General features: G+C 40.5%; 1 protein-coding gene across 1 annotated transcript; it reads right to left on the bottom strand.

Moving 5' to 3' along the window:
* Positions 1-434: 434 nt before the first annotated feature.
* On the bottom strand, positions 435-24,525 carry notum1a (notum, palmitoleoyl-protein carboxylesterase a). The gene is made up of 11 exons (XM_088927455.1): positions 24,140-24,525; positions 13,621-13,673; positions 12,191-12,286; positions 11,049-11,109; positions 8,405-8,463; positions 7,737-7,839; positions 6,668-6,859; positions 5,901-6,001; positions 4,918-5,065; positions 4,448-4,495; positions 435-3,525 (listed from the first exon to the last, which is right to left on the bottom strand). The coding sequence occupies exons 1-11, from the start codon at positions 24,499-24,501 to the stop codon at positions 3,219-3,221; spliced, it is 1,530 nt and encodes a 509-aa protein (XP_088783581.1). The 5' UTR covers positions 24,502-24,525; the 3' UTR covers positions 435-3,218.
* Between the last annotated feature and the right edge of the window lie 1,027 nt (positions 24,526-25,552).

Raw genomic sequence — 25,552 nt, forward strand, 5'->3', positions numbered from 1 at the left:
CAGCTACCAAGGGCCACTCGTTCTCATGGGTAATACGCGGGCACTCCAGAGAGTGCTATGTCAGCTGGGTTGGTGGAGATGCCATACCACAAGCACGCACTGGTTAATGTCAGCAATCTTATTGCCATCTGTTGTGTCCCAAGCTTCTATTCATATCCATGGTTCCAATTGTATGTGCACCAATTGCATGTGTGTATGTTTGATTTCATGAGCTCTCTATGAACAATAATCAAGGCTAAAGCACTGTGTACAGTTTCAGGTTTTGCCATCCATTCTGTATTCCTGTGTGCTGGGACTCTGCCCAGTCCGAGATTTTGAGAGCATGAACATATTTAACCTGTTTTTTTTTCCCCAAGTCCCATGTTTCAACTGCATTTGCAAGCTTGACATCCCAAACGCGACCAGAAAGGTTCAGAAAGAACACAGCGAGTCTGTTTGCCATAATAATGTTTCCTTTCTTTAGATCTGTTACAAAGACATGCGGTCAAAACAGAAAAACAAAACAAAAAAAAAGAATATTTACAATTTACAAAGAATCACTTCTCTGTCTGAATAGCACTTATAAATATGATTTACATAATAAAATAAATATGTATCATTACCAAAGTAGCTTGAGTTCTGTTAAAAAAATATGTTACAGGACATAATACAATAATAACCATTTTTCCTGGTTGATATGAAGTATTTTTTTTTATTTATAAAACGTAATGTCAACCAACAATTTTGTAGAGCAGTTTTTTATTTCATATAGTTTTTGTTATAAAAAAAGTCCAGCGTGTCTTCATTTGTTCGTGTACTGAGGAAATGTGCACCGTGTGAATGACGCGCTCCAGCCCGAGTCTAGGCTGTTTGTTTATACAGTGGGCTCTAAAGCACTTCAAAACCTAACGTACACACCTGGTGGAAGAGAAATCTAACTGGAATACAATTGAAATCAATCTTCCAATTTCTCTATAAAATTAAAAAGTAGATGGCAATAAAAAGAGGCAGGAATCGAAATGTTCGTTAAAGGCAGGTTATTTGGGTTTTCTTTGTGCAGTAGAAATACAGACAAATTCCCAAGGCCACTTTGACTGAGCTGCTGTGAATACCCATTTTATAATATGCTACTGATCCTACAGCAAAAAAAAATATTTATCATCTTGAAGACTAAGCTTCACAAAATGAATCCCACAGCTTGGTGTTGCTCTGTTAGTGCTTTGGAGCGTTTAACGAATGTGGAAACAGCATTTTTGCTCCCGATTTACAAAACTTTCATCTGAAGCGTGTCATTTAAAGAAAAAAAAAACTTTGGGAGAAAATGAAGTCTTAGGAAATAATGTTGTTCAATTGGTCTCAGTTTGGTTCAGAGTTCTTTAAAAGCAGAATCACCCTAGTTTGGATGTGAATGACTAGGTTTTCTGAATGCTGGTTAGTTTGGTACAGTTTAAAAACTTCGAGTTCAGCAGCTTCAGACTCTACTGTCCAGAAACATGGGAGGAAATAGGAGAATTGGAACAACACCATGAGTGAATAAAACCCAAAGTGCTCTACTACCACAGTGTCATCTTACTATGACATGCAGAATAATGCATCTGATCAATAAAGCTTAATCAATCAGTTTAATAGATAGCTTTAATACTAGCTGATAGGTGTGTATGTGAGAAATCTCAATTATACTGAGAAATACTATTTAATTAAAATATTACAATGAAAGCCATTGCTGCCTTGCAGCGCTGGGGCCCCGGGGTCAATTCCCAGGCTACTGTCTATGTGGAGTTCATAAGTTCTATTTTTGTTTCCCCCGGGTGCTCCAGTGTCCTCCCACAGTCTGAAGACATACTGGTAAGTTCATTGGCTTCTGGGAAAACTGGCGCTGGTGTGAGTGCATATCAGTGTGTCTGCCCTGAGATGGACTGGAGTCCCATCCAGGGTGGATGCTGCCTTGTGCCCACTGCTTGCCAGAATAGGCTCTGGCTCCCACATGACCCTGAATTAGTTAAAGCAGTTAGAATATGGGTGGATAGATGGACTACAATTAAACGTTTTGCTTTGGTTTTGGCTAGGTGGATATTAATGCATATTTAGCTGCTGTGTTTTTTTCTAGCCAAGCACTTTGAAACTGGTCCTGTGGATCAAGCCGGTTGCCCAAACAAGTCTGTCTCCATCCATTCCTCATCACATGTTGCTCGGGTCCTAAATTCATTCAAATGTTTTCAAACAGCAGCACCAACTCACAGATTTTAACATTCCCACCCAACAGAGCCCAGGAAATCACTGCATTAGAGGTAGACACCGTGACAAGAAAGAGCAAAATGGAGTGAACTTTTCTTACATTTGGTAAGGCACTCGGAACACGTTCCATTCAGCCATAACATAAAGACATAAACATTTACTTCTTTTCATTAGGCTAACAGCACAGAGGACTTAAGTGGAAAATTTGCTGGTACAATAAGAAACCTTCTGCATTAAAGTCGGGAAGGCATGTCATTTCTGCCGTTATGTCCACAGCGACATAGATGTCTACAGGTTTGGTAGCGAGTTTGTGTGTGTTTCATGAAGGTCGTCAGGTCCGGAGTGGTTCTGAGCAGAATCGACCTCTCCTCAAAGATCCAGTTTGTCTAATTCCCAATTTATGGAGTCACAGGCCCTCTAGTCCCGTCTTCCCTGGATTAAAAAAGGATGGATGCTCCAGTGCTTTACCAACCAAGCTTGTCTGCGTGAGTTGGATCACGAAAGGAAAAACGAAGTCCGAAGAACAAACTTGGTCCGCTTCTTGCTGTGGACCCTGATTCTGTTTTGTTTTTTTTGTGTGTGTGTACTTTTAAAATTGAACATCCTAGTCTCCCAGCAATGGCTAGGGATCTCTTTCTTTTACTAGAAATGACGAACAAGAACAACGAAGACAAAAAAAAATGGAGTATCCTTAAAACGGGATTACGTTCGTAATATTTTCTTTTACAACCAAAAGATAATTTAATATGACAAAAATAAGCAGAGGACGATGCATTTTTGTCGTGTTGCATTCCAGAAGTTGCTCTTGGCGTTTCTTTGCCTTGAATTTCTGCTTGGAGGACAGCTGCAGGTGCTGCAGCAGGCAAAGTGAATTGCTTCCTGCATAGCTGGGAAAAGGCGATTTGTGGGACTAGGGTGCAGAGGGGCAGAACATGAGGGGGGGGTTTCCTGACCCCAATTTTGCGATAAACAAGTCACTGGTGTATATAAAGTGGGCTGTGAGCTTAGCTGCCGCTACTGAGCATGCCCAAGAGCTTGCCGGGTTCCATGCCTTGCTGCTGCGCCATTTTCTGCACATCGAAGCCCATGTGCATCAGGAACTGAAAGACGTTCATCTCCTGGCCGGTGAACTGGTCACGGATGGTGGGGCAGGTGGGGTTGCAGTGCGGCCAGGGGCAGTTGTCAATCAGGTGGATGGCACAGCCCTTGGGCGGGCTCTTGTTGTTCTTGCTGTTCTCGTGGAGACTGCGGTCCCAGCAGTGCAGCGCCCGGGGCAGGGAGGTGCCCTTCACCTGGATGTCCATCCAGTAACTGCAACAGGCGAAGGGGAAACATCTGCGTGAAATGCACAGACTTGCACAAGCGAGAGCGGAAACCAGGAGGCACAAGCGGAAGCCACGTGAAGGCAGACGCAGAGGTGTAGAAGTAGAGAAGTTTACAGCCGAGTGCACATTTGCACAGGAGTTCTTATTCCCACTGATCTCTTGGGACACACACAGCACGACAGACAACACCACACGACGTAGACAGCACATTACAGCCATCGTAAATCATAACAACAGAAACAATGAATATGTTGGGGAACAATAAATATGTAGTAGTGAGAAAAAAAAATATGGTAGACCAAGCAAAGAGTGCCTAGTGCAGAGGTGTACTGAGCCTGAGGCATTGCAGTTAGCTGTTGAGGACGCACATTTAAAACCTACAATGAGAGACACCACTACAGACTACAGAAGTAGAAGGCTATGTAGTCCTGTTGCTGAAGCTGATACTCTGGCTTCTTTCAGGGAACAACTGCATGAGATCCTTGGATAAATTAGCTACTGGCTGACCAAATGGGCTGAATGGGCTCCTCTCAATTGTAAGCTTGTTTGTGCTCTCGTATCACACATTTCGGATGGCCAGATTCTCCAAAGCTTTAACACCAAAGATGAGTTTGCTTAACATAGCAATGAGAATGAAATTTTCTAAGGCTCTGCAAATCTTTTTTTCTATGAAAAGGACTTTAGAAAGTCTGAAACCTTTGGCTATGGCTTTCAAGGGCTCCTGCAGGTTAGAGTCTCGAGTGTTGGATACAGTGGGCCTAGATTAGTAAGTCAGTGAAAGACCTGGGTTTAGTTTTTTACAAACTGGGGGTGAAATAAAGTGAACCACTTTGTTAAAATAATTATTTTTAAATAATAAAGTGATTCTCTGCTCTGTAGTTCTGGAAATAAGTCATTTGTTCACTCACCTTCTTGTAATAATTTCATGTGATAGACAGGCAGGAGCAAACATTGCACTGGAAATGAAAATGAAAGGCAAGTTACTAAAGGAAGACAACAAAAACATTTAAACAATTGAAACAGACCTGAGGTGAACAAAACTCTCTGGTGAAAAGACCTGATTAAGATTTAACTCTGTGTCTAAATTTGAAGGCGTTCATCCCTACAATGTGTCCAACCATCAGTAAGAAAGGGAGTGTGGAAACGGTGCAGGGGATTAGCAGGGCTAAATTCTGTCCTGCAACATCCTCTCACTGGGCCCAGGGTTGAAAAAGTGGGTGTCATCGCAAAACACCCCAAGAGCCTCACTGGGTTTGAGCCTGGAACATCAACTTGCACGCTGAGATGCTTGAGCTGTACATTTCCAACAGGGAACACAGGGGGAGCTCAAGTGACTTACTTTGACAAGCTAAATTCATACATAAGAGACGATGCTTACGGGACATCCTTGAGGGTGTTCCTCAGCTCGTTGCCCAGATTCTGAATGTATCGCCATTGTCCCTCCTGCACGGGCTGGCCAGTCAGGTGAATGTTGTCCACTGTAAGCTGAGCTTCGTCAAACAGCCACTGAACTACAAACACAGGACCTGCAGGGGAGAATACAAATGTAACTCCATCAGCACCTAAAGATAATAGTAGGTGGTCATCCACCCCAAGCATGCTAAGCTGAAAAGTGAACGCAGCTAAATGTAGGTTTTTAATGGAGGTTCTCAGGGAGTGAGCATTAGCACTGCATGAGACTGTTATCTGGTTAGTCCCATCCTGGATGAGTTCAAAAAGATCAAAGAAAGAGCTCTTATGCCTTTGTTTTCTGCGCATTAGTTTTCAGGTGTTTGTAATTATGCAATCATGGAGAAATTCCCAGTGTAATTACAAAATAGCCTTGTATTTGAATAGAATCTCCAAATAAATCCTCAACATGCGAGGACATGAGAATGTAAGAAATATTAAAAAATGACAGGAGGATATTCAGCACCCTCATCTAGCTTATTAAGTTGCTACTAGCTAATTAATCTGAGAATCTCAAACGTTTCTTGAAATATCAGGATAGTAGTTCCAACAAACTTCGTATAAAACACTGCCTCCTGTTGTCATTTGTAAATGCACTTTCCTGTAGCTTCCAATTGTTTGTCCTCTGGCTTGTGTTTCACTCTTCCATTTTTCCTTTCCACCCTTGTTAGGTGAATGAGTCTTTTATTTTATTTCTGCCCACAGAGTTCTGGTTATCAATAGAGTCACAGCAGCTTTTCTTCAGAAAACATCACCTAAGGTAACCAAATAACCCACTCCCGCATTTCTAACGAACATCACCAACATGACCCAAAGCCTGTACATCCACCTAGAGAACACCAAGGACCAGAGCCATTCAGTTAGCAAGACTTCACCTCTTTTGATGGGCCTCCAAAAGAACACTGTTCTTACTTTTTAAGGTTGGGTAGACTTTATATCCGAAGAAGCAGTTCCACTCCTCTCCATCTCGGAACTGTTGCCTACAGCGTTCCGGAACTATTCCATTCCAGTACCTGGAAGACGGAGAAAAACAGTGGGGATATTGGGATGAATCCATGAAGATCTCCTCCCAGATCAACTCATGGCAGCCAGGTGAATGTTCTGTTTTCATTCACAAGAACTTGTAAATGGGAGATTCTGAATGGGAGAATGCCACTTTGGCCAACATTACTCTTTTGATTGCTATGTCATACTGAGACCTAGGACCTAATCAAACCATGCTCTTCCAAGCTACTTCTTGAATGATCCCTGTTTCATATACATGCACTTGTTGTTAAAAGATGCAGTACGGACCCAACACATAAAATAGAGAGAAATCTCTCTTAGCTCCTGGTGAGATGATGGCTCCTGCAACTTCCTAGACATTCCTAGACATCTGCAAGCTTGCAGCAACATCATCACCTCTCTTCCAATCAGTATTAACTCTCCTGTCAGGTGCTGTGGAGACTGAGGCATGGAAAATCAGGACTGGCTTTGAAGAGCGGGTCAGAGAAGCTTCTCTTCCTCATCCTAACTCTCCCCATGAAGAACATGTTGTTGCTGCTGCTGTTGTTGTTTTTGCCAAGAGCAATCAAATAACAAGATCAAGACGATCTGACCCAGAGTCAAATTCATTCCAAAGTCTACCAGCATGACTGAGAACAGATGCTCCAAGTTCAACCAGTTGAGCGATGTCTTACTTGATGCCTCTCTTGATGGCTTCGGTGGGTGCGCAGCTGATGGTGTCGATACAGTCTGTACAGCGGTACTGCTTGTTGTCCAGAAACCAGCCAGAATCGGACAGCCCTCGCACCTGGATCCCATGATGTCCCAGTTCCTCTAGCTGTTCTGCTACACGATCCACGTTCAAGAGCACCCCCGTTCCACCGGCACTGCACCATAGGTGAGAGACAGGTCAATGCCATGCAGACATTTGCTACACAACAGGTTACACCATGTACAGCTTCAAGATGAGTAAGACCAAAGGGTTAAGCACACAGAAACAGCAGGAGTGCAATTTATCATCACACAACAGACACATTAGATGAGCATAAACTGCATCAAAGCTTCTTGTATAAATGGGCAAGATTCCCAGTTAAAATCCCACAAAGCCAATGGATTTCTGAAATGCACATACAGCAAAAAAACTATGAGGTAAACCATTTCTCACAAGCTCAGGGGGAATGGTCCAAAAACTCACACAGAGAAAACACAGTTCAAAGTCAAACAAACCAGGGGTTAGTCAAACACAGACAGAGCTAAGCCAGGAGCACAACAAAAATGTAAGAGGTCTAATTAGCACACCTACAGCCCATCAAAATCACACGGCAACACTGCTGGAGTGAATGAAGGAAAATTGCACAGAATATTGAAATAAATCTGCAAACACTTCCAGTCAGAAAAAGGAGACTAGGCCCACATGTTAAGAAACCCACTAGTCACTGGTTAAAAACACACACAGCTGTGTCAATGGTTAAAAAACACATACTGCATTCTTACTGGTTACAAACATGCAGTGTTGCTGTGATCAAAAACATTCAAAGCATTTTTAGTGGTTAAAACCACATATAGAAATGTGATACTTATGAAAACACACACACATCAAAGCCACTGGTACAAAGCCACACACAGCATTGCCATTGGTTAAAAAAACACAAAAACTTGTGTGAAGCGTTGGACTCAGACGTGGCCCATTGTGCCTTTATGAGACGCTGTACCTTGTGCCTGTAAAACATAATGTAGCAAAGACGGAGAAGGGTCTCTACTCACCTGCTACCTGCTAGTAGGAGGACTTTGGCATTGTCAAGCCCTTTAGTGAGCAGCTCCTTCACTACTTCCCTAATGATCAGAGCTCCCATAAAGGCATAGTCACCTGCCGGAGAACACACAGAAGCTCTGTGAGCAAGCCCAGTCCATACCCAACAAAGGGCCCAAAGGAAGTTTTCAGTGCTTCACAGTGAAGGTGGTCCTGTCAGATCTGGTAAATGATCTAGTACCACCATAGTGATCTAGGTGATCCTGCTAGAATATGAAGGGTTCTGAAATACTTAGTGGTGCAAATCCCTCAAAACCTTGCAGAGCCTAGAGCCTGTGCTGTGCCACAACGAAACAGTTCGCAGGGGCTGAGCAAGCCATCCGTTGGAGGTATCAGAGCCAAGGGAACTCCCATCATACAAAGGGGGAACATGCTGGACAGATCCATAAAGACAGAGCCCTTGTCAAACCCTGGACCAGAACCACTACCCAGTGGGTCACCATGTATACATCACTCATGGAGGTCTTTGTGATATACTGTACATTTGAAAGAGGAGGAGACTATAATGCAGTTTTGTTCTGACTTTAATTTCTTACTAGTAATAACAGGGGGAATAATTAGTAAGTTTACGATCTCATCATCACGCATCACTTTAGGCTAAAGAAAGTGAAGTGAAACTTACTTTTGTTAGTCTTGGTAGAAGCTCCACTCCAAACATCACTGGAGCAGTATGGAATAAACCTAAAATTTAAAAGAATGTACAGTGAGCGTTACGTGTTCTCAGATATTTCTAACTCTTACTATGCAAGAGTAACAAACACTACATATTGATATTATATAGTAAGGCTAACATAATATAGATTAAATTAAATATATCTGAAATATAATTATGCAAATACATTGTTCTTGGTCAAGAACTTTGCTTTAACATCAACACAGAGACATCACCTGTAAATTGACTCAACTTAAAGGAAAAGCTTAAAAGTAGGAGGTGCAGATTCTCACTAATGGTGGGTGTGTGAAACAGACAGTCATGTTATCCTGTAGATGGTGAAGGAGAACCTTCAGGAACTGTCTTCATAATGTCTTTGGATTTCTAAGATGCTAGCAAACCGCATGAGCAAAATGGACATAAGGGCCTCCTCTAATCTAAACATTTTCTTCTGTTCTTCTAAGTAACCACTGCTGTTAGAAGGATTTATGCTCTTAAAGCCCATTTATTGACCCAGCTTTCATCCTGCCCTGCATATCTCTCCTTTGATGTTTTCAATCAGTCAAATCACCATCACAACTGAAGAAACCACACATCCACAAGAAACCCCATGCTTTTTTAAGAAGCGCGTGTTTATAAAACACCAAGAAGAAACTACAAGCTAAATATCTCCTTCTGTGAAGATGAATTAAAAGTACATGGGAGTGAGTGTGGATGGGGGAGAGTCTGCACACAGAAAATTCCAAAGAGTGTGGATTTCACGATTCGAAAGGCTTTGCCTGGTACCTTAAAGATCAAAAACCGCATGAGCACACAGAAGACACAGGCAGATATAAACCTTCGACCAGATCTGCCAGTTTTACAGCACAGTGGATCTACAAGTTAAACCTGACCACTCCTTTATAAAAAGTAAAGTCAAGTAAAATCTTGGTGAAATGATGGCAGAGAGAGATATTGTAAAGCATGATACAAGCAGTGTGAAAGCATAGCAACAAATGGTAAAACAGTAGGACAGCGGCTACGGTGAGGAACGTAGTGTGGCATGGCACTCATTACAAGTACAAGAAAAGTTTTACTTCTGAATATTTTGCTTTGTATTTCTTTCTTCTGAGTGACTCCATGGTACAGGAAAGCTGTGCAGCCACCCTTTAATTCACATGCATAAACAAAATTCTGAAGGCTAGGTCTGAAGTCATTCATCTTGCCTTGCCGGCGATTAATAAGCTTCAGCAGGGCGAGACAAATCTGCTTTGAGAAGCATCCCGTGGCAGAATCAACACAAATCATCAAAGTGTAACTGGAGAACTGCACACCGGCGCCTGCTCTAATTCATGCAAGTCCAAAAGAAATAAAAGCTTCCAAAACAGGGATTTGCTTTTCGAGACCAAAGCCTCTAGCGGTCTTGTTTGAATATCAAACGTGGAAAAAAAGGCCCTACCCAGGGAACAAATCCCGAGGCCTGTTCATTACACCTGGGCTGTTTGAAACACTGTGAATGACCCCACAGCACTGGCCGACTCAGTAGCTCCAAAAGAACACAGGTTAACTGTCTCTGACTGCAACACAGGCATGCTTATGTTACACAGTGTAGGAAGCTGTCTAAGTTGCAGCAGCCATGGCATTTAGCTTCCTTACATGAGCCTGATTACTGTCTAAACCAGGGATTTCAAGCCCTGGTCCTGGAGAACCCCAGTCCAGTTAGTCTAATAAACCACTGTAATCAGCCTTTCTTAAAAAAATGTTAGGAAACCTTTGAAGTTATTGTTCAATTAAGCACATAATTTGTTCAACTAAGGCAACTCGTATCCTCTCTAGCTGTAGTGTATACTGCTTTTTTCCAAATGATCTATAATGTAGACTACTTAATCTAATAAATCACAGGATTAATGGATCCTGGTCTTCAGATATTAAGGTTAAATACAAATTTTCTAAACTGAAGAAAAGGACCAGGATTATTCCTTGGTTTATACAATATTGATTACTATAATATTTATTACTTTGCAAATGTCCCTACGCCATATAAAAGCTTAACACTACAGATCTGCAAGGTTTGCTTTATCCTGGTAGTCCTGTAAATAATGAATTTAGGGAGAATATCATGAAATCCCAATTTCTTTGTACATGCAGGCAATTCATAAGTTGCATTACAGAGCAGAGTGAGTTAGTGTTTAAGCACCACTTCGCTTTTCCTTTCAAAAATGGTTTGTTAAAAATGTTTCTCTGCTGACCTAACAAATTGTGTTAGGTCAGGATAGAAGGCAGCTCTTGAGGACAGAAGGCTGATATGACACAAGCCTGCAACCCACTCCATCTAAGAAAGCTGCTCACGTATTTATACAGGACATAATGCTGCCTCATACATTATCACTTGGGTTATTAGAGACTGACAGTTGAAGTACACCGATAATACAGGGTTAATAAAGTGCTCAGAGAGCTCTTGAGACAGAATCCTTGAGTGTAATCACCAGCTGCCTTCCTTTAGGGCATCTGGGCAGCAAGTAGAATGACAGCCGGGCGAAAACATCCCTTCCACCTGCAGTGCCAGTAAGCTACAGTAGTGGTCAGAACACAAAAAAGTGACAAAGGAGCATTACGGTTACTGATGGGAACTTACACCATGTTAGCATTCCACCAGTGGGGGTTCTCTTCCGGTTGAGGGGATAGAATTCCAGTTCCTTTAAAGTTAACACAGAGCCATCAGCAGTGAGTCATTTCAAAGGGAATCATCCATCATCTGGAAGATCCCAATCTTTTTAATCAAAGCATAAATAACAGTCATTATCCCTTTTAAGAGCTAGGTGTTTTCCCCCGTCTTAAAATAACAGGTGTCACACAGCTCTGTATTATATACTGCCAGGGCGTAGTCGGCCTGTTCATTTTTTTTAGAACTCCAGTTGTCCCAAAAAAAAAACCCTCAGTGTAATGTGTGTGAATTAGAAACGCTTTCTATGGATTTCCGTTTCATAGTTGTTCAGAAACTGTAAAGGGGATTCATTTAACAGACAACGCAATCCAAAATTATATTATGTGTCTTGCATGAAAAAAAGGGGATTGCCTTCAAGGAGGATAACCTTTCCCATCACTGTCTGCTCATTTACCCTGCTGTTCTTATGTGAAAGTATCCCCCCTCCCCGGCCTACTTCCTCTGAAAACAAACTTCAAAGTTGTCTTGCAACACTTCAAGCCCTTGCTGAGCTAAATCCCAATAAGAGCACTGCGACCCGGAGGAGGAAAATGTTATGTCAAAAGTGGAGCAGTGGTTAGAGGCTCTGAGCTCCTAACTAGAAAGTCGTGGGTTCAAATCCCAGCAGGGCTTCTGTGGTTGCACCCCTGAGCAATTATATCTTACTCCGATTTCACCAGTAAAATGCCCATCTGTACAAAAGGGTGTAAATGCATGATGCTTTAGATCAAAGCTTCAGCCAAATAAGTCAGTACAAACAACTAGCACTACGGTATTCAGAAACAAGTCTGCAATACATATCTGTTTGATTTGAGAAAGAGATAGCTGCACTAGGCTGACTGCTGAAGTGACTTGAGGAAAGTAAAGTAAGCTGATAAAACTCTTGCTTTTAAACAGGCAAGGCTGTGGGTGCTCTCCCTCACGCCTGCCACTGCTGAACTCTGCGACATGAAAATAACTACCAAGAGTATTTTGAAAGACCTAAGCTGCTCTTTTGAAATTGGTGAGTTCAATATAAAAAGCAGTGAGAGAATGCTAATACAAGCACATAGAAACTTAAGCTTTGGACTCACCTGTCTTGGTCCTTGGCCATTTGGCTGAACTCATGAGCCTCCTCATGGTCTCATACCGGCTGTCGCAGTTTTCCTTATTAAAACAGTACCAGCCACCTGTTAAAGTACATGAGCCGGTTTAACAGCATCCTACCTCAGTCACTTTGCGTTAAATTAAAATTCTCACCCACCTCACTACCTTAAATTCTACACCCAGTACCTCCTGGACGTTTTGTTTGCTAGGGACACTCTGTATCTACTGAACGGAAAAGGTAGGGTAATCGGGGGCGGGTAAGACGATGTTCGATTCAACTGGACCTGCAGTTGAATGCTGAATTTGAGAAGAGGGTAATTCGGGGCTCTTTTTGGGGTCAAACAGTATAGGCACTCACTTGGAGCACAGGTTAGACTCTGTGGTCCAGACATCATCATTTGGATCATATCGATAGCCAGCTGTGACTCATAGAAGTCACCAAGTAGTGGTGAACAACATGCTGATATGCTGGCTTGAATTAAAGGCTTTGGTGGCTTCCCAGCTACTAGCAACTTGCAGTTTTGCCAAATGCCTTCAGGATTGCAGTGAGAGACACGGCACTCCTCCAGTCATCACTAGTTCTCCAGTCAGGCACTGTGACGCTTGAAGGGGGTTGAGTGACATAGGTTCAGCAGGTGAGAATGTCAGCGGAACATGTCTATGAGTCTCAATTGATCTCAAGAGGATACAAGAGTAAAGGTTAGCCAGAAAGTTGAGGTTAAATAACAGTTGATAGGGTGTATAAGAAATATAATAATAACAGGTGACTCTGGGGTCTCCCAAGTGGCCCAACTCATAAAGGCTAAACTCTAGTGTTCAAGGTTGCCTGACTGCAGGCACACAGCACTGTCAGTGGGGGACATCCATCTCCTCCAATCAGCACCCGTGAACTAGAACGGGCTGGATCAGAGGGTGTGGGGGGTCGGAGGAGTCTGTTCACACTTCCCGATTCTTCCCTGTGTGCGGAAGTTGGGTTTGTAGCCACAAGCCGAGTATGGGTATATACACAATTTATCTGGCTGCTCTTCAAAAATAAAATCACCTGGCATGTTTTGCCATGTGGCAGTTATTTTGAACTATGCTCCGAGAAAAAGAAATATAATTGATGATTGTAATATAAAAAATAGTTTTGACTCTGAATGTATAAAATAATGAGAAAAAATATTAAAATACTCACTTGCTTATATGAAGCTTTTTGCCTATGCTACGACAACAATTTTCCAACTCTATGCTCATTTAAATGCAAAATACTTTAAATGCATGAAAAAAGAAATCACTTTTTGTGTTTTAGCAATACTTGGCTCAACATGGAAAGCTGGCTCTTGAAGAAACGAAGATAAAGCAATTGAAACAGGTAACGTGTTGAGCTCCAAAAGAGGTAGCCCCTTCATACCACAATAAATTCCAATCCACTTACCTTCCAGAAACATCAACCACCTTTTACTGCCTTTGGATTCCTTCATGTAATACCTACGAGAATCAAAACAAATAAAACGTGTTTGCATGTGTGAGAACTACATACATCCCGGGGAATGTCTGACTTCTAATAAACAAATTCACCTGCAAATGTGGTTAACCACAGAATGTCTGATCCATCATGTTCTTAAATCACCTAAGTCATGTTTATGTTTAGTAAGCCAAAAACACAAAGAAAAACATAAAGAAGGTGCATTTTCACTTTACAAAATGTGTACGGCGATGTTTACATATGACAAAGCAAGAATGATATTCAGCGCTCTACACTGTGACCATTGTGACCACCTCAAGCTTGAATGACTTCTCTACAGCCAAGCATCTGAATCCCCCTCCACTGTGAAAGGGAAAACGTGAAAGGATGTTTCCTGGGTCTTTCTCGATGATGTGCAAAACAGTTTACTATGCAATACGAACAAAGACACATACTGAAATACGACATGGGAAAGAATTCCAGCTTAGATTTTCACAACGAAATATGTCTTAGGATACTTAGTCAAGAAAATGTTTTTAAAAAAAGGCCTATAGTAATGACCTTTAAAAAAGGCAGGGCAAACATGTACTATTTGCAGGGCACAATGCACTATTCTCTACTGAAGCCGGCTTACAGGGCTGCAGTCTGATATGGGCACTAAACTAAAGCAGTTGTCAGCCCCTATTAGGAAAGTGTGAGAAATCCAAACTAAAAATATGTTGTCAAAGCAATGGAGATAGCAGAGGTGTGGTCCCCACAGCAAATACACCAGTGTTACAAAGCAACATGCAATCTTCATGATCCACCAATAGATAGCACGCATATGGGCACAGTCCTTAATAAGGGCTTTTTGGCACACCTCTCCGCGGCTAAACTAAAGGCCTCAGGGACAAACGATAAAGATCGCTCTATTTCCGTGGGGAGGATACAGATTTAGCTGGAGGGGATCATCGCTGCAGCTATATTTTACCATCATTCGCATACAATTGCTTCATACGGCTTTTATCCTGGGGAGGATAAAATCGGGAAGCCCTTGTCCTTCGTGACGCTGGAATGAAAAACACAGATCAAATGCAGACTTTTACACACTTATGTAGCTACTGCCCTTATTATTCCCGAGAATCCAATGGAATGTTCTTTCACTGTGCTCAGGAATGCATTCAGGAATTGGGTCAAGAGTTCTGTTTGATGCAATCCTGAGATGTGTTTCTTTTACAGAGGAACGTGCTAGCTTGGGAACACACTGGCACCACCACTCATTTAACCTTAAATAGATGTGAATTGGGAAAAACTTCAACATAATGGAGTTATATATTGAATAATGAGGCATCTACTGTATATTACAAGGGTCTGCAGTAGCATGCCTTACAAAAATGCTTCCCCGCCTGAAATGTCAGGGGAAATTCTGGAGGAAAAGTTAAAAAAATTCATTCTGAGGAACAACGAGAGGATGCAAATTGTAAAGACATGTTCTCTATTTTCAAGACATCATTGGGTTGACAGTACTATCACTCAGATCTGGACTTACTTTGAAAAGCCTTGTTAACGTTGTGTAAATGCTGGTCATTTCAAAATCTATTGCATCAAGGTCTGTGACTTAAATGTTTCCACAGAACGTTCAAAGCGTGCATCCACACAGCATGCAGTATCACAAATACTCCTTTGTACTAAGAGTGTGTGGCTTTGTCCTGGCATGGCAAGAGTGTTTGAGTTGGAAGCTGCCCTTCAAAAAACAATCAACTAATTAATTTTAATCTATTTCCTGTCAACAGCAACATAACTACTATAAACAAGCTATAATAAACAGATAATATGTCTGGGGAAAAGACATATCTTTACAATGCCTAAGTGAAACTTAGCTTTCCCATGCCTTCAATTAAAAATTGGAGAAGTGGCATTTTGACAGAACAGTTTCAGGCTGGCTGGATTGACGCTTTTGATGGACATTCAAGTCCGTTGTTTTATGCTGATCATACTTAATTTCTGAAACTGCTTCTGTGATGGCATGCAAAAAATTAACTGACCTATTGGAGTAAATTTACCACTCTCAAAAGGAAGATTTAGTAAAAGCATTACAATAACAGTACAGTACTGCACACGGAATAGTACAGTAATAGAAATAGCATTGTGGTTTATTTACATAACTGCCACAAGAGGGCACTTGTTTCCAAAGTGAAGATTGCTGTATTACTGTAGGAGCCAGTTGTCTCCAATTGAAAACTGAACAAGTTCTTGTTTGCATGCTTACAGTGGCATGCACAATATTGACTGTTCCACCTAAATAATTTTATTTTCTCCTATGTGGAGAAATTACCTAAATACTCTGTTTAAAAGTGGCTGAAATAAGTTCTGAAACACCATCCTCTAGACTGATTAAAGCTAAAAAAACTACAAACGGCTTGTGCATTGATTGCAAAGGAGTTTTCTTTTAGATCTAGCACACATGGTCTAGATGGCTAGAGTAGGTAACCGACAGTAGTTTATTTATCCATGAATCACATCTGTCTGTTGAAAGAATCCAGGGCATCAATACTGATGACAAGAACTGGGGCTCTTAATCCAGATACCCACTTTTTTTTACACAAAGGGTTGTGACTCCAATTCTCAATGCAATCCCTGTGGTTTCTGGTTCACATTGCAGTGGATTCTAAAGAAGTCTTTTCCTCTCCTTAAAAGGGATATTTTTACACAGTGGAACAGTTACATTATAAGCTGTAAATATTTATATTCCCGTTCCTCTTGTTTGCAGAAGATGACTATTCCATTTTTGGTCATGGAATATTGTGTGATTCCAGTATGCAAGCATTCATTAAAACTAAAGGGAAATTAATTCCTTGATGTAAGATGAAAAAGACATTTTGCAGGTATCTCAAATGACCCAGTCTTATCTAGCTTGTCCCTTTGATTCCGATATAAAACACAAAGTCTTTGTTATTCTTTTTGAATGTAAGCATACTAAGGAGATTCTTTCAGAAAGCATAAGCATTTATAGAATTAAAAAAATCAAGAAAGAAGAAGACCATATAGAAATGGCATTTGCTTAAGCATGAAGGTTAGAAACACTGGTTTCCACATGAGGATTACGGGTTTATCAATAACATCTCCCAAGAAAAAAAGTTTAAAATTTTTCACTTTCTCCTTTGAAAAGTCATTACACTAAGGGATCTGTGCTTCACACTGTAACCAAATCTAATGACTGAACATCTAACAGTGTAAACAGAAAACCAAGAAAAAATGCCTGTGCCACAACAACAATAACTTCCATAGGAAAACAAATTATCAAGAAATATGAAGTAAGAACCTTATACAGGTTAAGTATGGTATCTAGGGAATTTATATAAATATATTTTAAATAACAAAGCCAGTACTACAACATACATTTTTCATGATCCTTTCAAGATTTTAAGGAATTATAACAGTAAAAACTGACAGTTTCTTCTACAATACCCGTTTAAAGGAATGTTTTGAACTTTAAGCATATCTGCCTGACAACTAGCACAATGTCACCAGTGACGGTTCACCTCCAGTATAGTATAACACACCTAAGGTTCTGTGGCCAGCCAGCCAAAGCTGATGGCCTCAAACACTATAAGAGGATTATGTGCTGTTTTGGAACTCTTACAGCTTGCAAACATGGAGCTGTTCAAAACATCTCCCAGTTCGAATCCCCAAACCCCACAAATGGTACCTCCTCTCCGGCTTCTTCACGCATTCCTACTAGTGTCATCATTCCACTCCACACACACACACACGCGCGTGCTTTCAAATAAAAAAAGTGAAAATGTAAATTATTGCCTGCATCTCAATGTGTCTACTGTAAATACAGGGCTCCAGTGAACTGTGACCACAGGTCTAACCAGGATCTGCAGAGGCTGCCAAAAATATCCCCAACTTCAAAGGCAGAAATTAGGAAAGGCTAAACAGTGCTGTGAAAATGTCTGACTCACTTGACGTTCAAGAGCTGCCCCTGTTTCCTCTGCTGTATATTCGGAGATTCCAGCTCATGAAAGAAACATCATTTATGAGTCGTTTTTGTTTGGGGGGGGGGGGGGGGGGGGGGAATATTTATTTTTTATTTAAATGTTTTTGAGGAAGGAAATAATAAATTCCAATCGAACCGTCTACTCTGAAGAAGCCAAAATACCGTTTCAGTTTAAAAGCAGAGTGGTAGGAAATTACCCAACTCTTAACGACTGCTTTCATAATGTGTGGAACACACTTATATTGTGTAATAGTCGAGCTGCTTTGAATTACACAGTTCATAATTCCAACGCAGTCTGCTGGTGACATCAAAAACCACAAGAGTCTACTCAAGTGTGTTATGAAGTCATCAAAACCTTGGAATTGGACCGGAATATTTTATTCACAATTATTTCATGTTCTCTTCCTTTATATTTATTCTAACTGGGCACTGCAGCTTAGATCTGCAAAATAAGGAAGGCAAACTGATGGCGCCGATACTCAGAAATATCCATCTCTGTATTCTAGCAGTTGTTAAAATATAAATGGATTATAGCTATTTCTGTGTGTCAATTAAATGACATGTTTATCCTCATGGATTGTTTCAATTGAAGGGTCTTGTCCTTTATTGCTGACGCAGGATCACACAGTCAGCCCACCGAGCAATTTGTTTTATATTAAAGCTTGAAAAGACATGTGCTTGAACCTAGGCTTTGATCAGAACTTAAAACATTTGGCTTTCATTTCACGGCTAAAATGTTCTTTTCAATAAGGACTTGGTTTGATTTCAAAGATCCTGAAACTATTATTAATTACTGAATTAGTATAATACGTGTAGGGACTCACAATGGGCAATTATGTCCAATCACACAACTTATTCCTCTACTGAAGTCACGTTTGCTTGTGTGAGGCACTTTGTTGCTAATGTATTTAAAAAATGCCATGGAGTATGGATTAAATGATCAGGCAATCGGTCCTTTTCTGCAATAGGTACGCTATGGAATATCACAGCTACTTCAGGCTTTGGGATTTTTATAATTCAGTTGGGCAGACCAAGACAATCCCAGCTGATTGATTCAAGCACAAAATTTGGTAATTCAGGAATGTGGATGAGAGGAGAAAGGGGGCACCTCTCCTATCAGCTTTCCGTTTAGCTATTCTAAATATCAGCTTCTATCAGGGAGAAATCCCACCTGCTACTGTAAAGTGCTCTAACAAAAGTCAGCTGTAACTTGCATGTCACTTGCACTGCAGATCAACTTTAAATGTAAAATCCACAGAAAATCCTCAACGGCAATAAAAAAGTCATAGAACTAAAAATACAGAGAATTTACTACACAGCATCCAAAGGAAAAGTGAGGTTAGTTTAGCAACTGACTTGACAGCAACATGCCCTCTGTCTTGCCCTGGTCTGCTTACTTTGTTCCAGTCTTCCATGTATACTCTCAGGAATGGTATTTGACGTGCTTAATGGCAAATGTGATATCTATTTCAGGAGATATAGCATGATTTCCATTACCTTTACACAAATTTGACTGCAATAAAAAAACTAATAAAACAGAAAATGTTCAACCAGCACTGCCTTTACTTCAAAACACTAAGATAAAACAACTTTACCTCACATTTTCTTCGCATCCTGAAATAGAAGATGTTACTGTCTACAAAATTGCCTGTTTGTCTACCTAAATTGGGGCCTTTTTGGGGCTATCATTTCTGCTAATTGAACAACTCTTACAGTTGAACAATACAAATAACAGATTTCATAGTTTTACTATTTCACGGCCATATTCAATGCATTATTTCACCTCTCTCACTTCTCTTCTTCCTAAAGGCTTTTGCAATGTACTCACAGTATGCAAGTGGAAAGTCAACTGCAGAGCTGCACAATAGCTTAACTCATATTATCTTTGGAGATGCAGTAACAATCTCCAAAATGGGTATGGTCAAGAGTTTTTACTTTCATATACAATTTAAATATCAGAAAATCAGTCATGGTGGCTTCTAGCAGACCAAGGAATATGCTAACATGTCTCCAGAGCGATTAAGACATTAAGACACATGTTTGAATGACCCGACGTTACACTCAAAAATCAAACAAAGGGTGAGATCAAAGGACACAAAATTGCACGTGTGCAAATGAGACTGAATGTGCAACACATCGAGCCTTTGTAAATCTTTTTTTTTAAATCAGTATATTCTGTGATAGGTCCTACCATGCTTCACATTCTCCGAAATATTTTTCATGACATTACTGTGACACAGTGCTGAGGAAATATTTACACACAGACCTTAACTCACAAAGGGGTACCATTAAGGAAATATGATATGCCAGAACAATGGCACAGTGGAGGCATTTGTGTTTTCTCTAAAACCGAAGCATTGCAGATTTCTCTACGGAAAATGGCTTTGGTTTTTGGAATTACCAAGCAATCTCAGACATTACTAAAAAAAATGTCTCCCGATGAAAATGTTAATAATGCACACCTGGTTGTTAAATTGAAATTGACCCTATTCTGAAGTGGATGGCATGTAAGAAGTGTATGTAGGCATGTAAGACAGTAAAACACTCAGTATCATCTACAACACGACTACAGGTTATAGAACTCCTTCACCCCCATTAGAGGAAAACCACAAACAGAGCTGCATTTATGCAGAACATACTTCTGAAAAATTTTGTCAGCACATGTATCCCAAGCCGACAATCATTAAATGAAATCCAGTGGGCTGTGAAGAAGAGGAGACAGTTAATTGGGATGTTCTGGAAGTTTGTATTTTTTGTGCGGCTGCCAGACTCACTGCATGAGTAATTTCACAACGCATAAACTGCTGCAACTCTTTCAAAGGAATCTCTTTGATCTGCCATTGTCTAAGAGTAATTCAGTACAGAGTTTAGCAGGGGCATGGCTAGTGTACTTTGCAAGAGATGCTGGCCACTGCAGAAGAGGGTCTGAGGCTGTACACGACATACAAACAGCTGAGAAGGAACAGTAAATTAATGACCATCATATAGTTAAGATTTCATGTGACTATAAAAACTAATTCTATGTTTCAACTCACTGTGAAAACATTTAGAATGAGTGCATAAGTTTTGGGGGGCTTTATCATGAAAAAGCCCTTACCGTCAAGAGTGAATCAAATTCTATTTATGGGCTGTAATCGGTTATTAATTTGACGATGAGCTCAAGAGATCTTCAGAATTTGGGGGTCCAACACAGAGCTCCAGGTTGAACTTGAGAGGACTCTCACTTCTCATCTAAGCTTTTGACCACATTCACTAACTGCATCTTGATATTCTGCCAAATGATGGCATTCTCTGAAAGGGTCAGAAGCAAATTAATTATTTTTTTCATTCTCTGAAAACTGCTTAGTGCTGTAGATTTTCCAAATATTTTGAACACATGTTCTTTGCATGTATATTAGTTTTATTTTCTTTTAAATTATATTATGAAAGACTAAATAACATCTGATGTCTCTTACTTAACGAATCGATTTTATAGTTTATAATAGTGACAGCATCCTGAACAAACAGCTTTCAATAGAAGGGTTGTGATCTGCACTTTTTTCCATGGTTCATCTTTGTCTGTGATGTCTTGTGTTGCATGAAACTGTAGACTTTCAATACTCATCGCCATTACTCTCTACAGGTGTACAACAACAAGGGAACAAGCCTATATGAAGAACAGCCCAGGAGTGAGGAGCTTCACAGAATTCACCAAACTTCACCAGCAGTTTCAAAAACTCTCCTGGTTAGTGAGAGGACTTCCTTCACAAGAATGCTTTCTGCTCTAAATGTGCTTAATATGAACACGATCTTGAAGTAACTCCACCAACTCAAAAATGGAGCACTAAAGCCACTTAATGTTAAAATAACATCCTGGTCTTAACCCACATTTCTGATGCCACAGAATGAATAAGAACAAAAAGGTTTGCAACCCTTGATTTAAAGGCAAAATTCCTTCACCAAATCAGGCTCTTAGTGCTTAAATGTCAGTTACTAGAAGGAACCTGGTGTGGTGACTTGAGTTTTCTGAAGCTATATCTTGCTCCAACTCCCATTGAATTGCAGTGCCATCTGTTACCTCAGTAAATCTTCACTCTTCTTCAAAGGATTATGCCATGAAGTATGGTACATCAATTCCAAACATTTGCATAACATTCTTCTACAAGTGCCGACATGACAAGATGGTCCCCTAATACAACCAACTCCAGCCAAATGTAAAACTTCTTCATTTCCTAGGCATAGTCCTAAGCTGTTCCTGCAGGCTGAAAAGGTTCACCTGCAGACCAAGTACTTTACACTGACTTTGCCAGTGCCTGGGTGCTCTCTCTGCCAAATGGAGAGCACCACAGCAGCAATGTAATTAAGTGAGGAATAATAACAGCCTAAATGGTTTTTGTTCAAGCTCTATAATGAAGCAGGTCTGATCTTACATGGATGCAGTCCATGTAAAATTACAAACCTTGGTGAGTTAAGTTCTTACAGGGGTTTAGCGCGTTTATCTAGTGCTCACTCTTGGTCCACTTTCCTTACACTTGGTCCTGTGCCACAGCACAGCCTGCACATGCATGAGCACTGCTGTTGCCCGTTATGATCATTCCGGCAGCAAACATCAAGCAGTACATGTACATTGCTCAATAGATCTGTGCGGGTTAAAACGTCTTGCCTGGCTGCTTTATTTGCACTCCACTCAAGCCAAAAGATTTTGAATTTACATTGTAAATTAAAGTATAAGGCTATTGTCATATGTGTTCTGTGATAACAGAGACACAGTAATGTGACACCAAAATTCAGGCACTAATTATTTGTAAAGCACTATCCTCTTTTTAATAAGAAACTCATACACTTTTAAAGAATATATTTCACGGATGTTTGGTAGGAATCAAAAATAAATCTTGTATTGTTAAATGTAATTCTAGAGAATTCTGGCTCTTCGCGGCTGGGAACAGAATTCAGGACAAACAAGATGATTGCTATAGGAAAACAGTGCATAATAGTAATAAGTATATAGATTTAAAAAGAAATACTTGCTTGTGAAATTGTGTGCTCCTACACCTTGATCAGTACTACATGATCAGAGAATGGTACATGTGCTCCATCAGTCTTGAAAGGTAATAAAACTTCCCTGCCTTTATTATTCTTGCTAGTAACACTTAAGACAGGTATCCACGGTGATATTGCTCAGGCAAATAACGGTCATTAAACTGCATGATCTTCAGATTATGCTTTAGTATAACACTTTTCAAATTTTCTATTGCACTTGCAACTGCATTTAAATTTATTACAGTGGGCTGACCAAAATCGATTTAATTTGTATTTTGAAATAAGATTCTCCTAAATGTTCCTAAAAGCATTTGCTTTTTATTCTTCATCTTACATATTCATTCTGTGTTGTAGGAGATCCCGTGCTTTGGATGAGAAAACAAACCAACGTCCTGACTGCTTGTGGTTATTAAAGACCCATAACACTGTTCATAGGGTTTTAACCTTGGTGTCCTAGCTACACTACATTGTAAGGATTTTCAGCAAGTTTCCCATTAATTAAAACGCTGAAGCAATTTCTCAGTTTTCCACCTGATCTGCGATGTAGTGGAGCACATCACCCAGGTGGGGGTGGGTCCGTGGGTGCGCCTTCCTGCATGTAATACGCTTTGGGGAGCCTTTGGGATGAAGAGCAATATGGAAAGGCAAGGAAATATTATATTTCTGACTACATGTTGACTTAACACGCTGTACATAAATACTCTCTTATCTTAAATAGCTAAAACCTGTGGCAAACGCGTAAGTGTTATATTTTGTCTCCGAGAAAGGAAATAATAGGGCTTCGTGTTTTTTACTACAAAAGGAAATACGAATGGCGCTCCCAGATGCGGTCTCAGAACGGATTCCTTAGCCGGGCTCTGGCTTAGATGAAAAGGCACAGCGATGTTTGTTTTGACAGTTGCTGTTTAATATGAGAGTAGGTGTATCAAAAGTGATGTACAGTTGTGGCAAAGTGGTATTATGTTGACTTGTAATGGGATTAATTATATTTTGGAGGGATTTATTACTCCAGCAATCCGTTCCTTGAGCCTACTTACCACCGTATCCATTCTTCGTTCACACGCCAATAAGGTTATCGCGACTGGTGGAGTGTAAAGGCAAGCGTTTTCTGATAGCTCATGAATTTTTACAAACCTTTTTCTGAAAGAGCACCTATAAACAGCGATAGTTTGTACAGGTTAGGCTAATATGATGTGTGTAAAGGAGACATACGTCTATGTAACTTATAAAATCGTTCTAAAAGTTTACTTTGGTAAAATTGCACAGTGTTTTTTTTTTGTGACTTTCCCCTTGTTTTACGATTACCATGACATGTATTTGTTTTATTTTGTGTATCACTGTATTACTACCACGCTTTGCTACACAAATACCTACTCTCATGCCTGTGTTGCAACGATTACACGCCGTGCCTTTCCTACAGTTCACATGCAGCTTTTAACATAGGCAGCTACAGTGAAGCACTGGTGACTGGTTGACTGGCACACTCACCCAGCTGGCGTCCCATCGTTGCATGTGACTGACGTGTTCTCCAAGAAATGCAGCTTCATGTCATCGTCTAACTTCTGAGCCGAGCAGGGGTACAGGGACTGCGCGAGGTTCTTGACTTGGGTCATGAAATTGTCCATGTTCTCTTCCACCGCCGTGAAATCCAAGGTAAAGCTCTCGGTCGCCTCGCCTCTGTCCCGGTACGGGGGTGAGGGCTGAGCCCGTCGGAACTGCGGGTTCGCCCGACCTCCTCGCAAACCCTTCCTCCCCTCCAGAACCCCGAACTGCAGCAGCACCAGCAAGAAGCACGAGTGGAAGAGCTTCATGGTCATCGTTCTCTTCTGTAGGCTCTCACAGGCGGTCATTTCCTTTTGGCGTCTTCTCCTTGTTTTGGGGTTTAATTACAGGTTTCTCCCAGCTGGCGTTTTGAGATAACTATGTTCGGAGTGAAAACGACAAATAAATAATAAATAAATTAAATATTAAAAAGATGAGCCTTCTTTTAGCAGTGTGCGTGTGTTTTCTGTATAGTTATGCAGTAATGCCGATGGCATTCATTCTCCGTTACACGGTCCTGTATTCTTTAAAACCAGCTAAGCAAATACATTTTCGAGATCAGACCATGTTCGGATATCTGTATCTTAAAATCACAGAAATAAATACACCAGTCCTGAATGGCATATATTAAAAAAAGAAAAGACTGTTTATACGTTAATATATTTATGTTATATAACGGCTATGATAGCTTAGCAAGATTCGTTTTTGTAAGTGTTCTTAATAAATCCCAGTGTTTTTCAAAGCAGCTATTGGAAAGTTCATATTAATATCACTGCCTTGGAGCTAGCCTATGTTTTAAATTAATAATACTCCCCACTACGGGATGTGGATTTTTATTCAAACTTTTTTTCCCTTTCTTTCTCCTCGGAGCCAATCAGATGAGAGGGCTGGACACTGGGCGTGATTTACAGAGGCTGGAGTTTTTTTTTCTCTTTAATTTATTAAGAAAGATGCCCACGCGCTAGTCCTTTTGATCTCAAGATATTTTACTGGATGTGCTGGCTTTTCTTGGCTCGGCACTGCTATTTCCCAATCCACAAAAATTTACAAAGTGAGAACTAGCTCTCTGTAACTAACCTACCTCAAGGGTAAGAAAAAAAAACTTACAGGCCCAGCCCATACCTCCCATGGGACATCAGAAGGGTATCACTGATATATATATATACATGTTTTACCTATTTACCTATGAGAAAACATTATGTTACTGTATTGGCATTACTTATGTCTACCCCGAAAGAATATACATTTATGCATTTTTAATCTATTCAAAATCTCAGCAGAGGGAATCTCGTTCCCGTTTTTATGTAAAGTTCTTGTCTCAAGTATTGAGGAGGTTAGGGGTAAAAGATACGAAGCGAA

Source organism: Atractosteus spatula, chromosome 11, assembly GCF_055471065.1.
Source record: "Atractosteus spatula isolate fAtrSpa1 chromosome 11, fAtrSpa1.hap1, whole genome shotgun sequence".
Lineage (NCBI taxonomy): Eukaryota > Metazoa > Chordata > Actinopteri > Semionotiformes > Lepisosteidae > Atractosteus > Atractosteus spatula.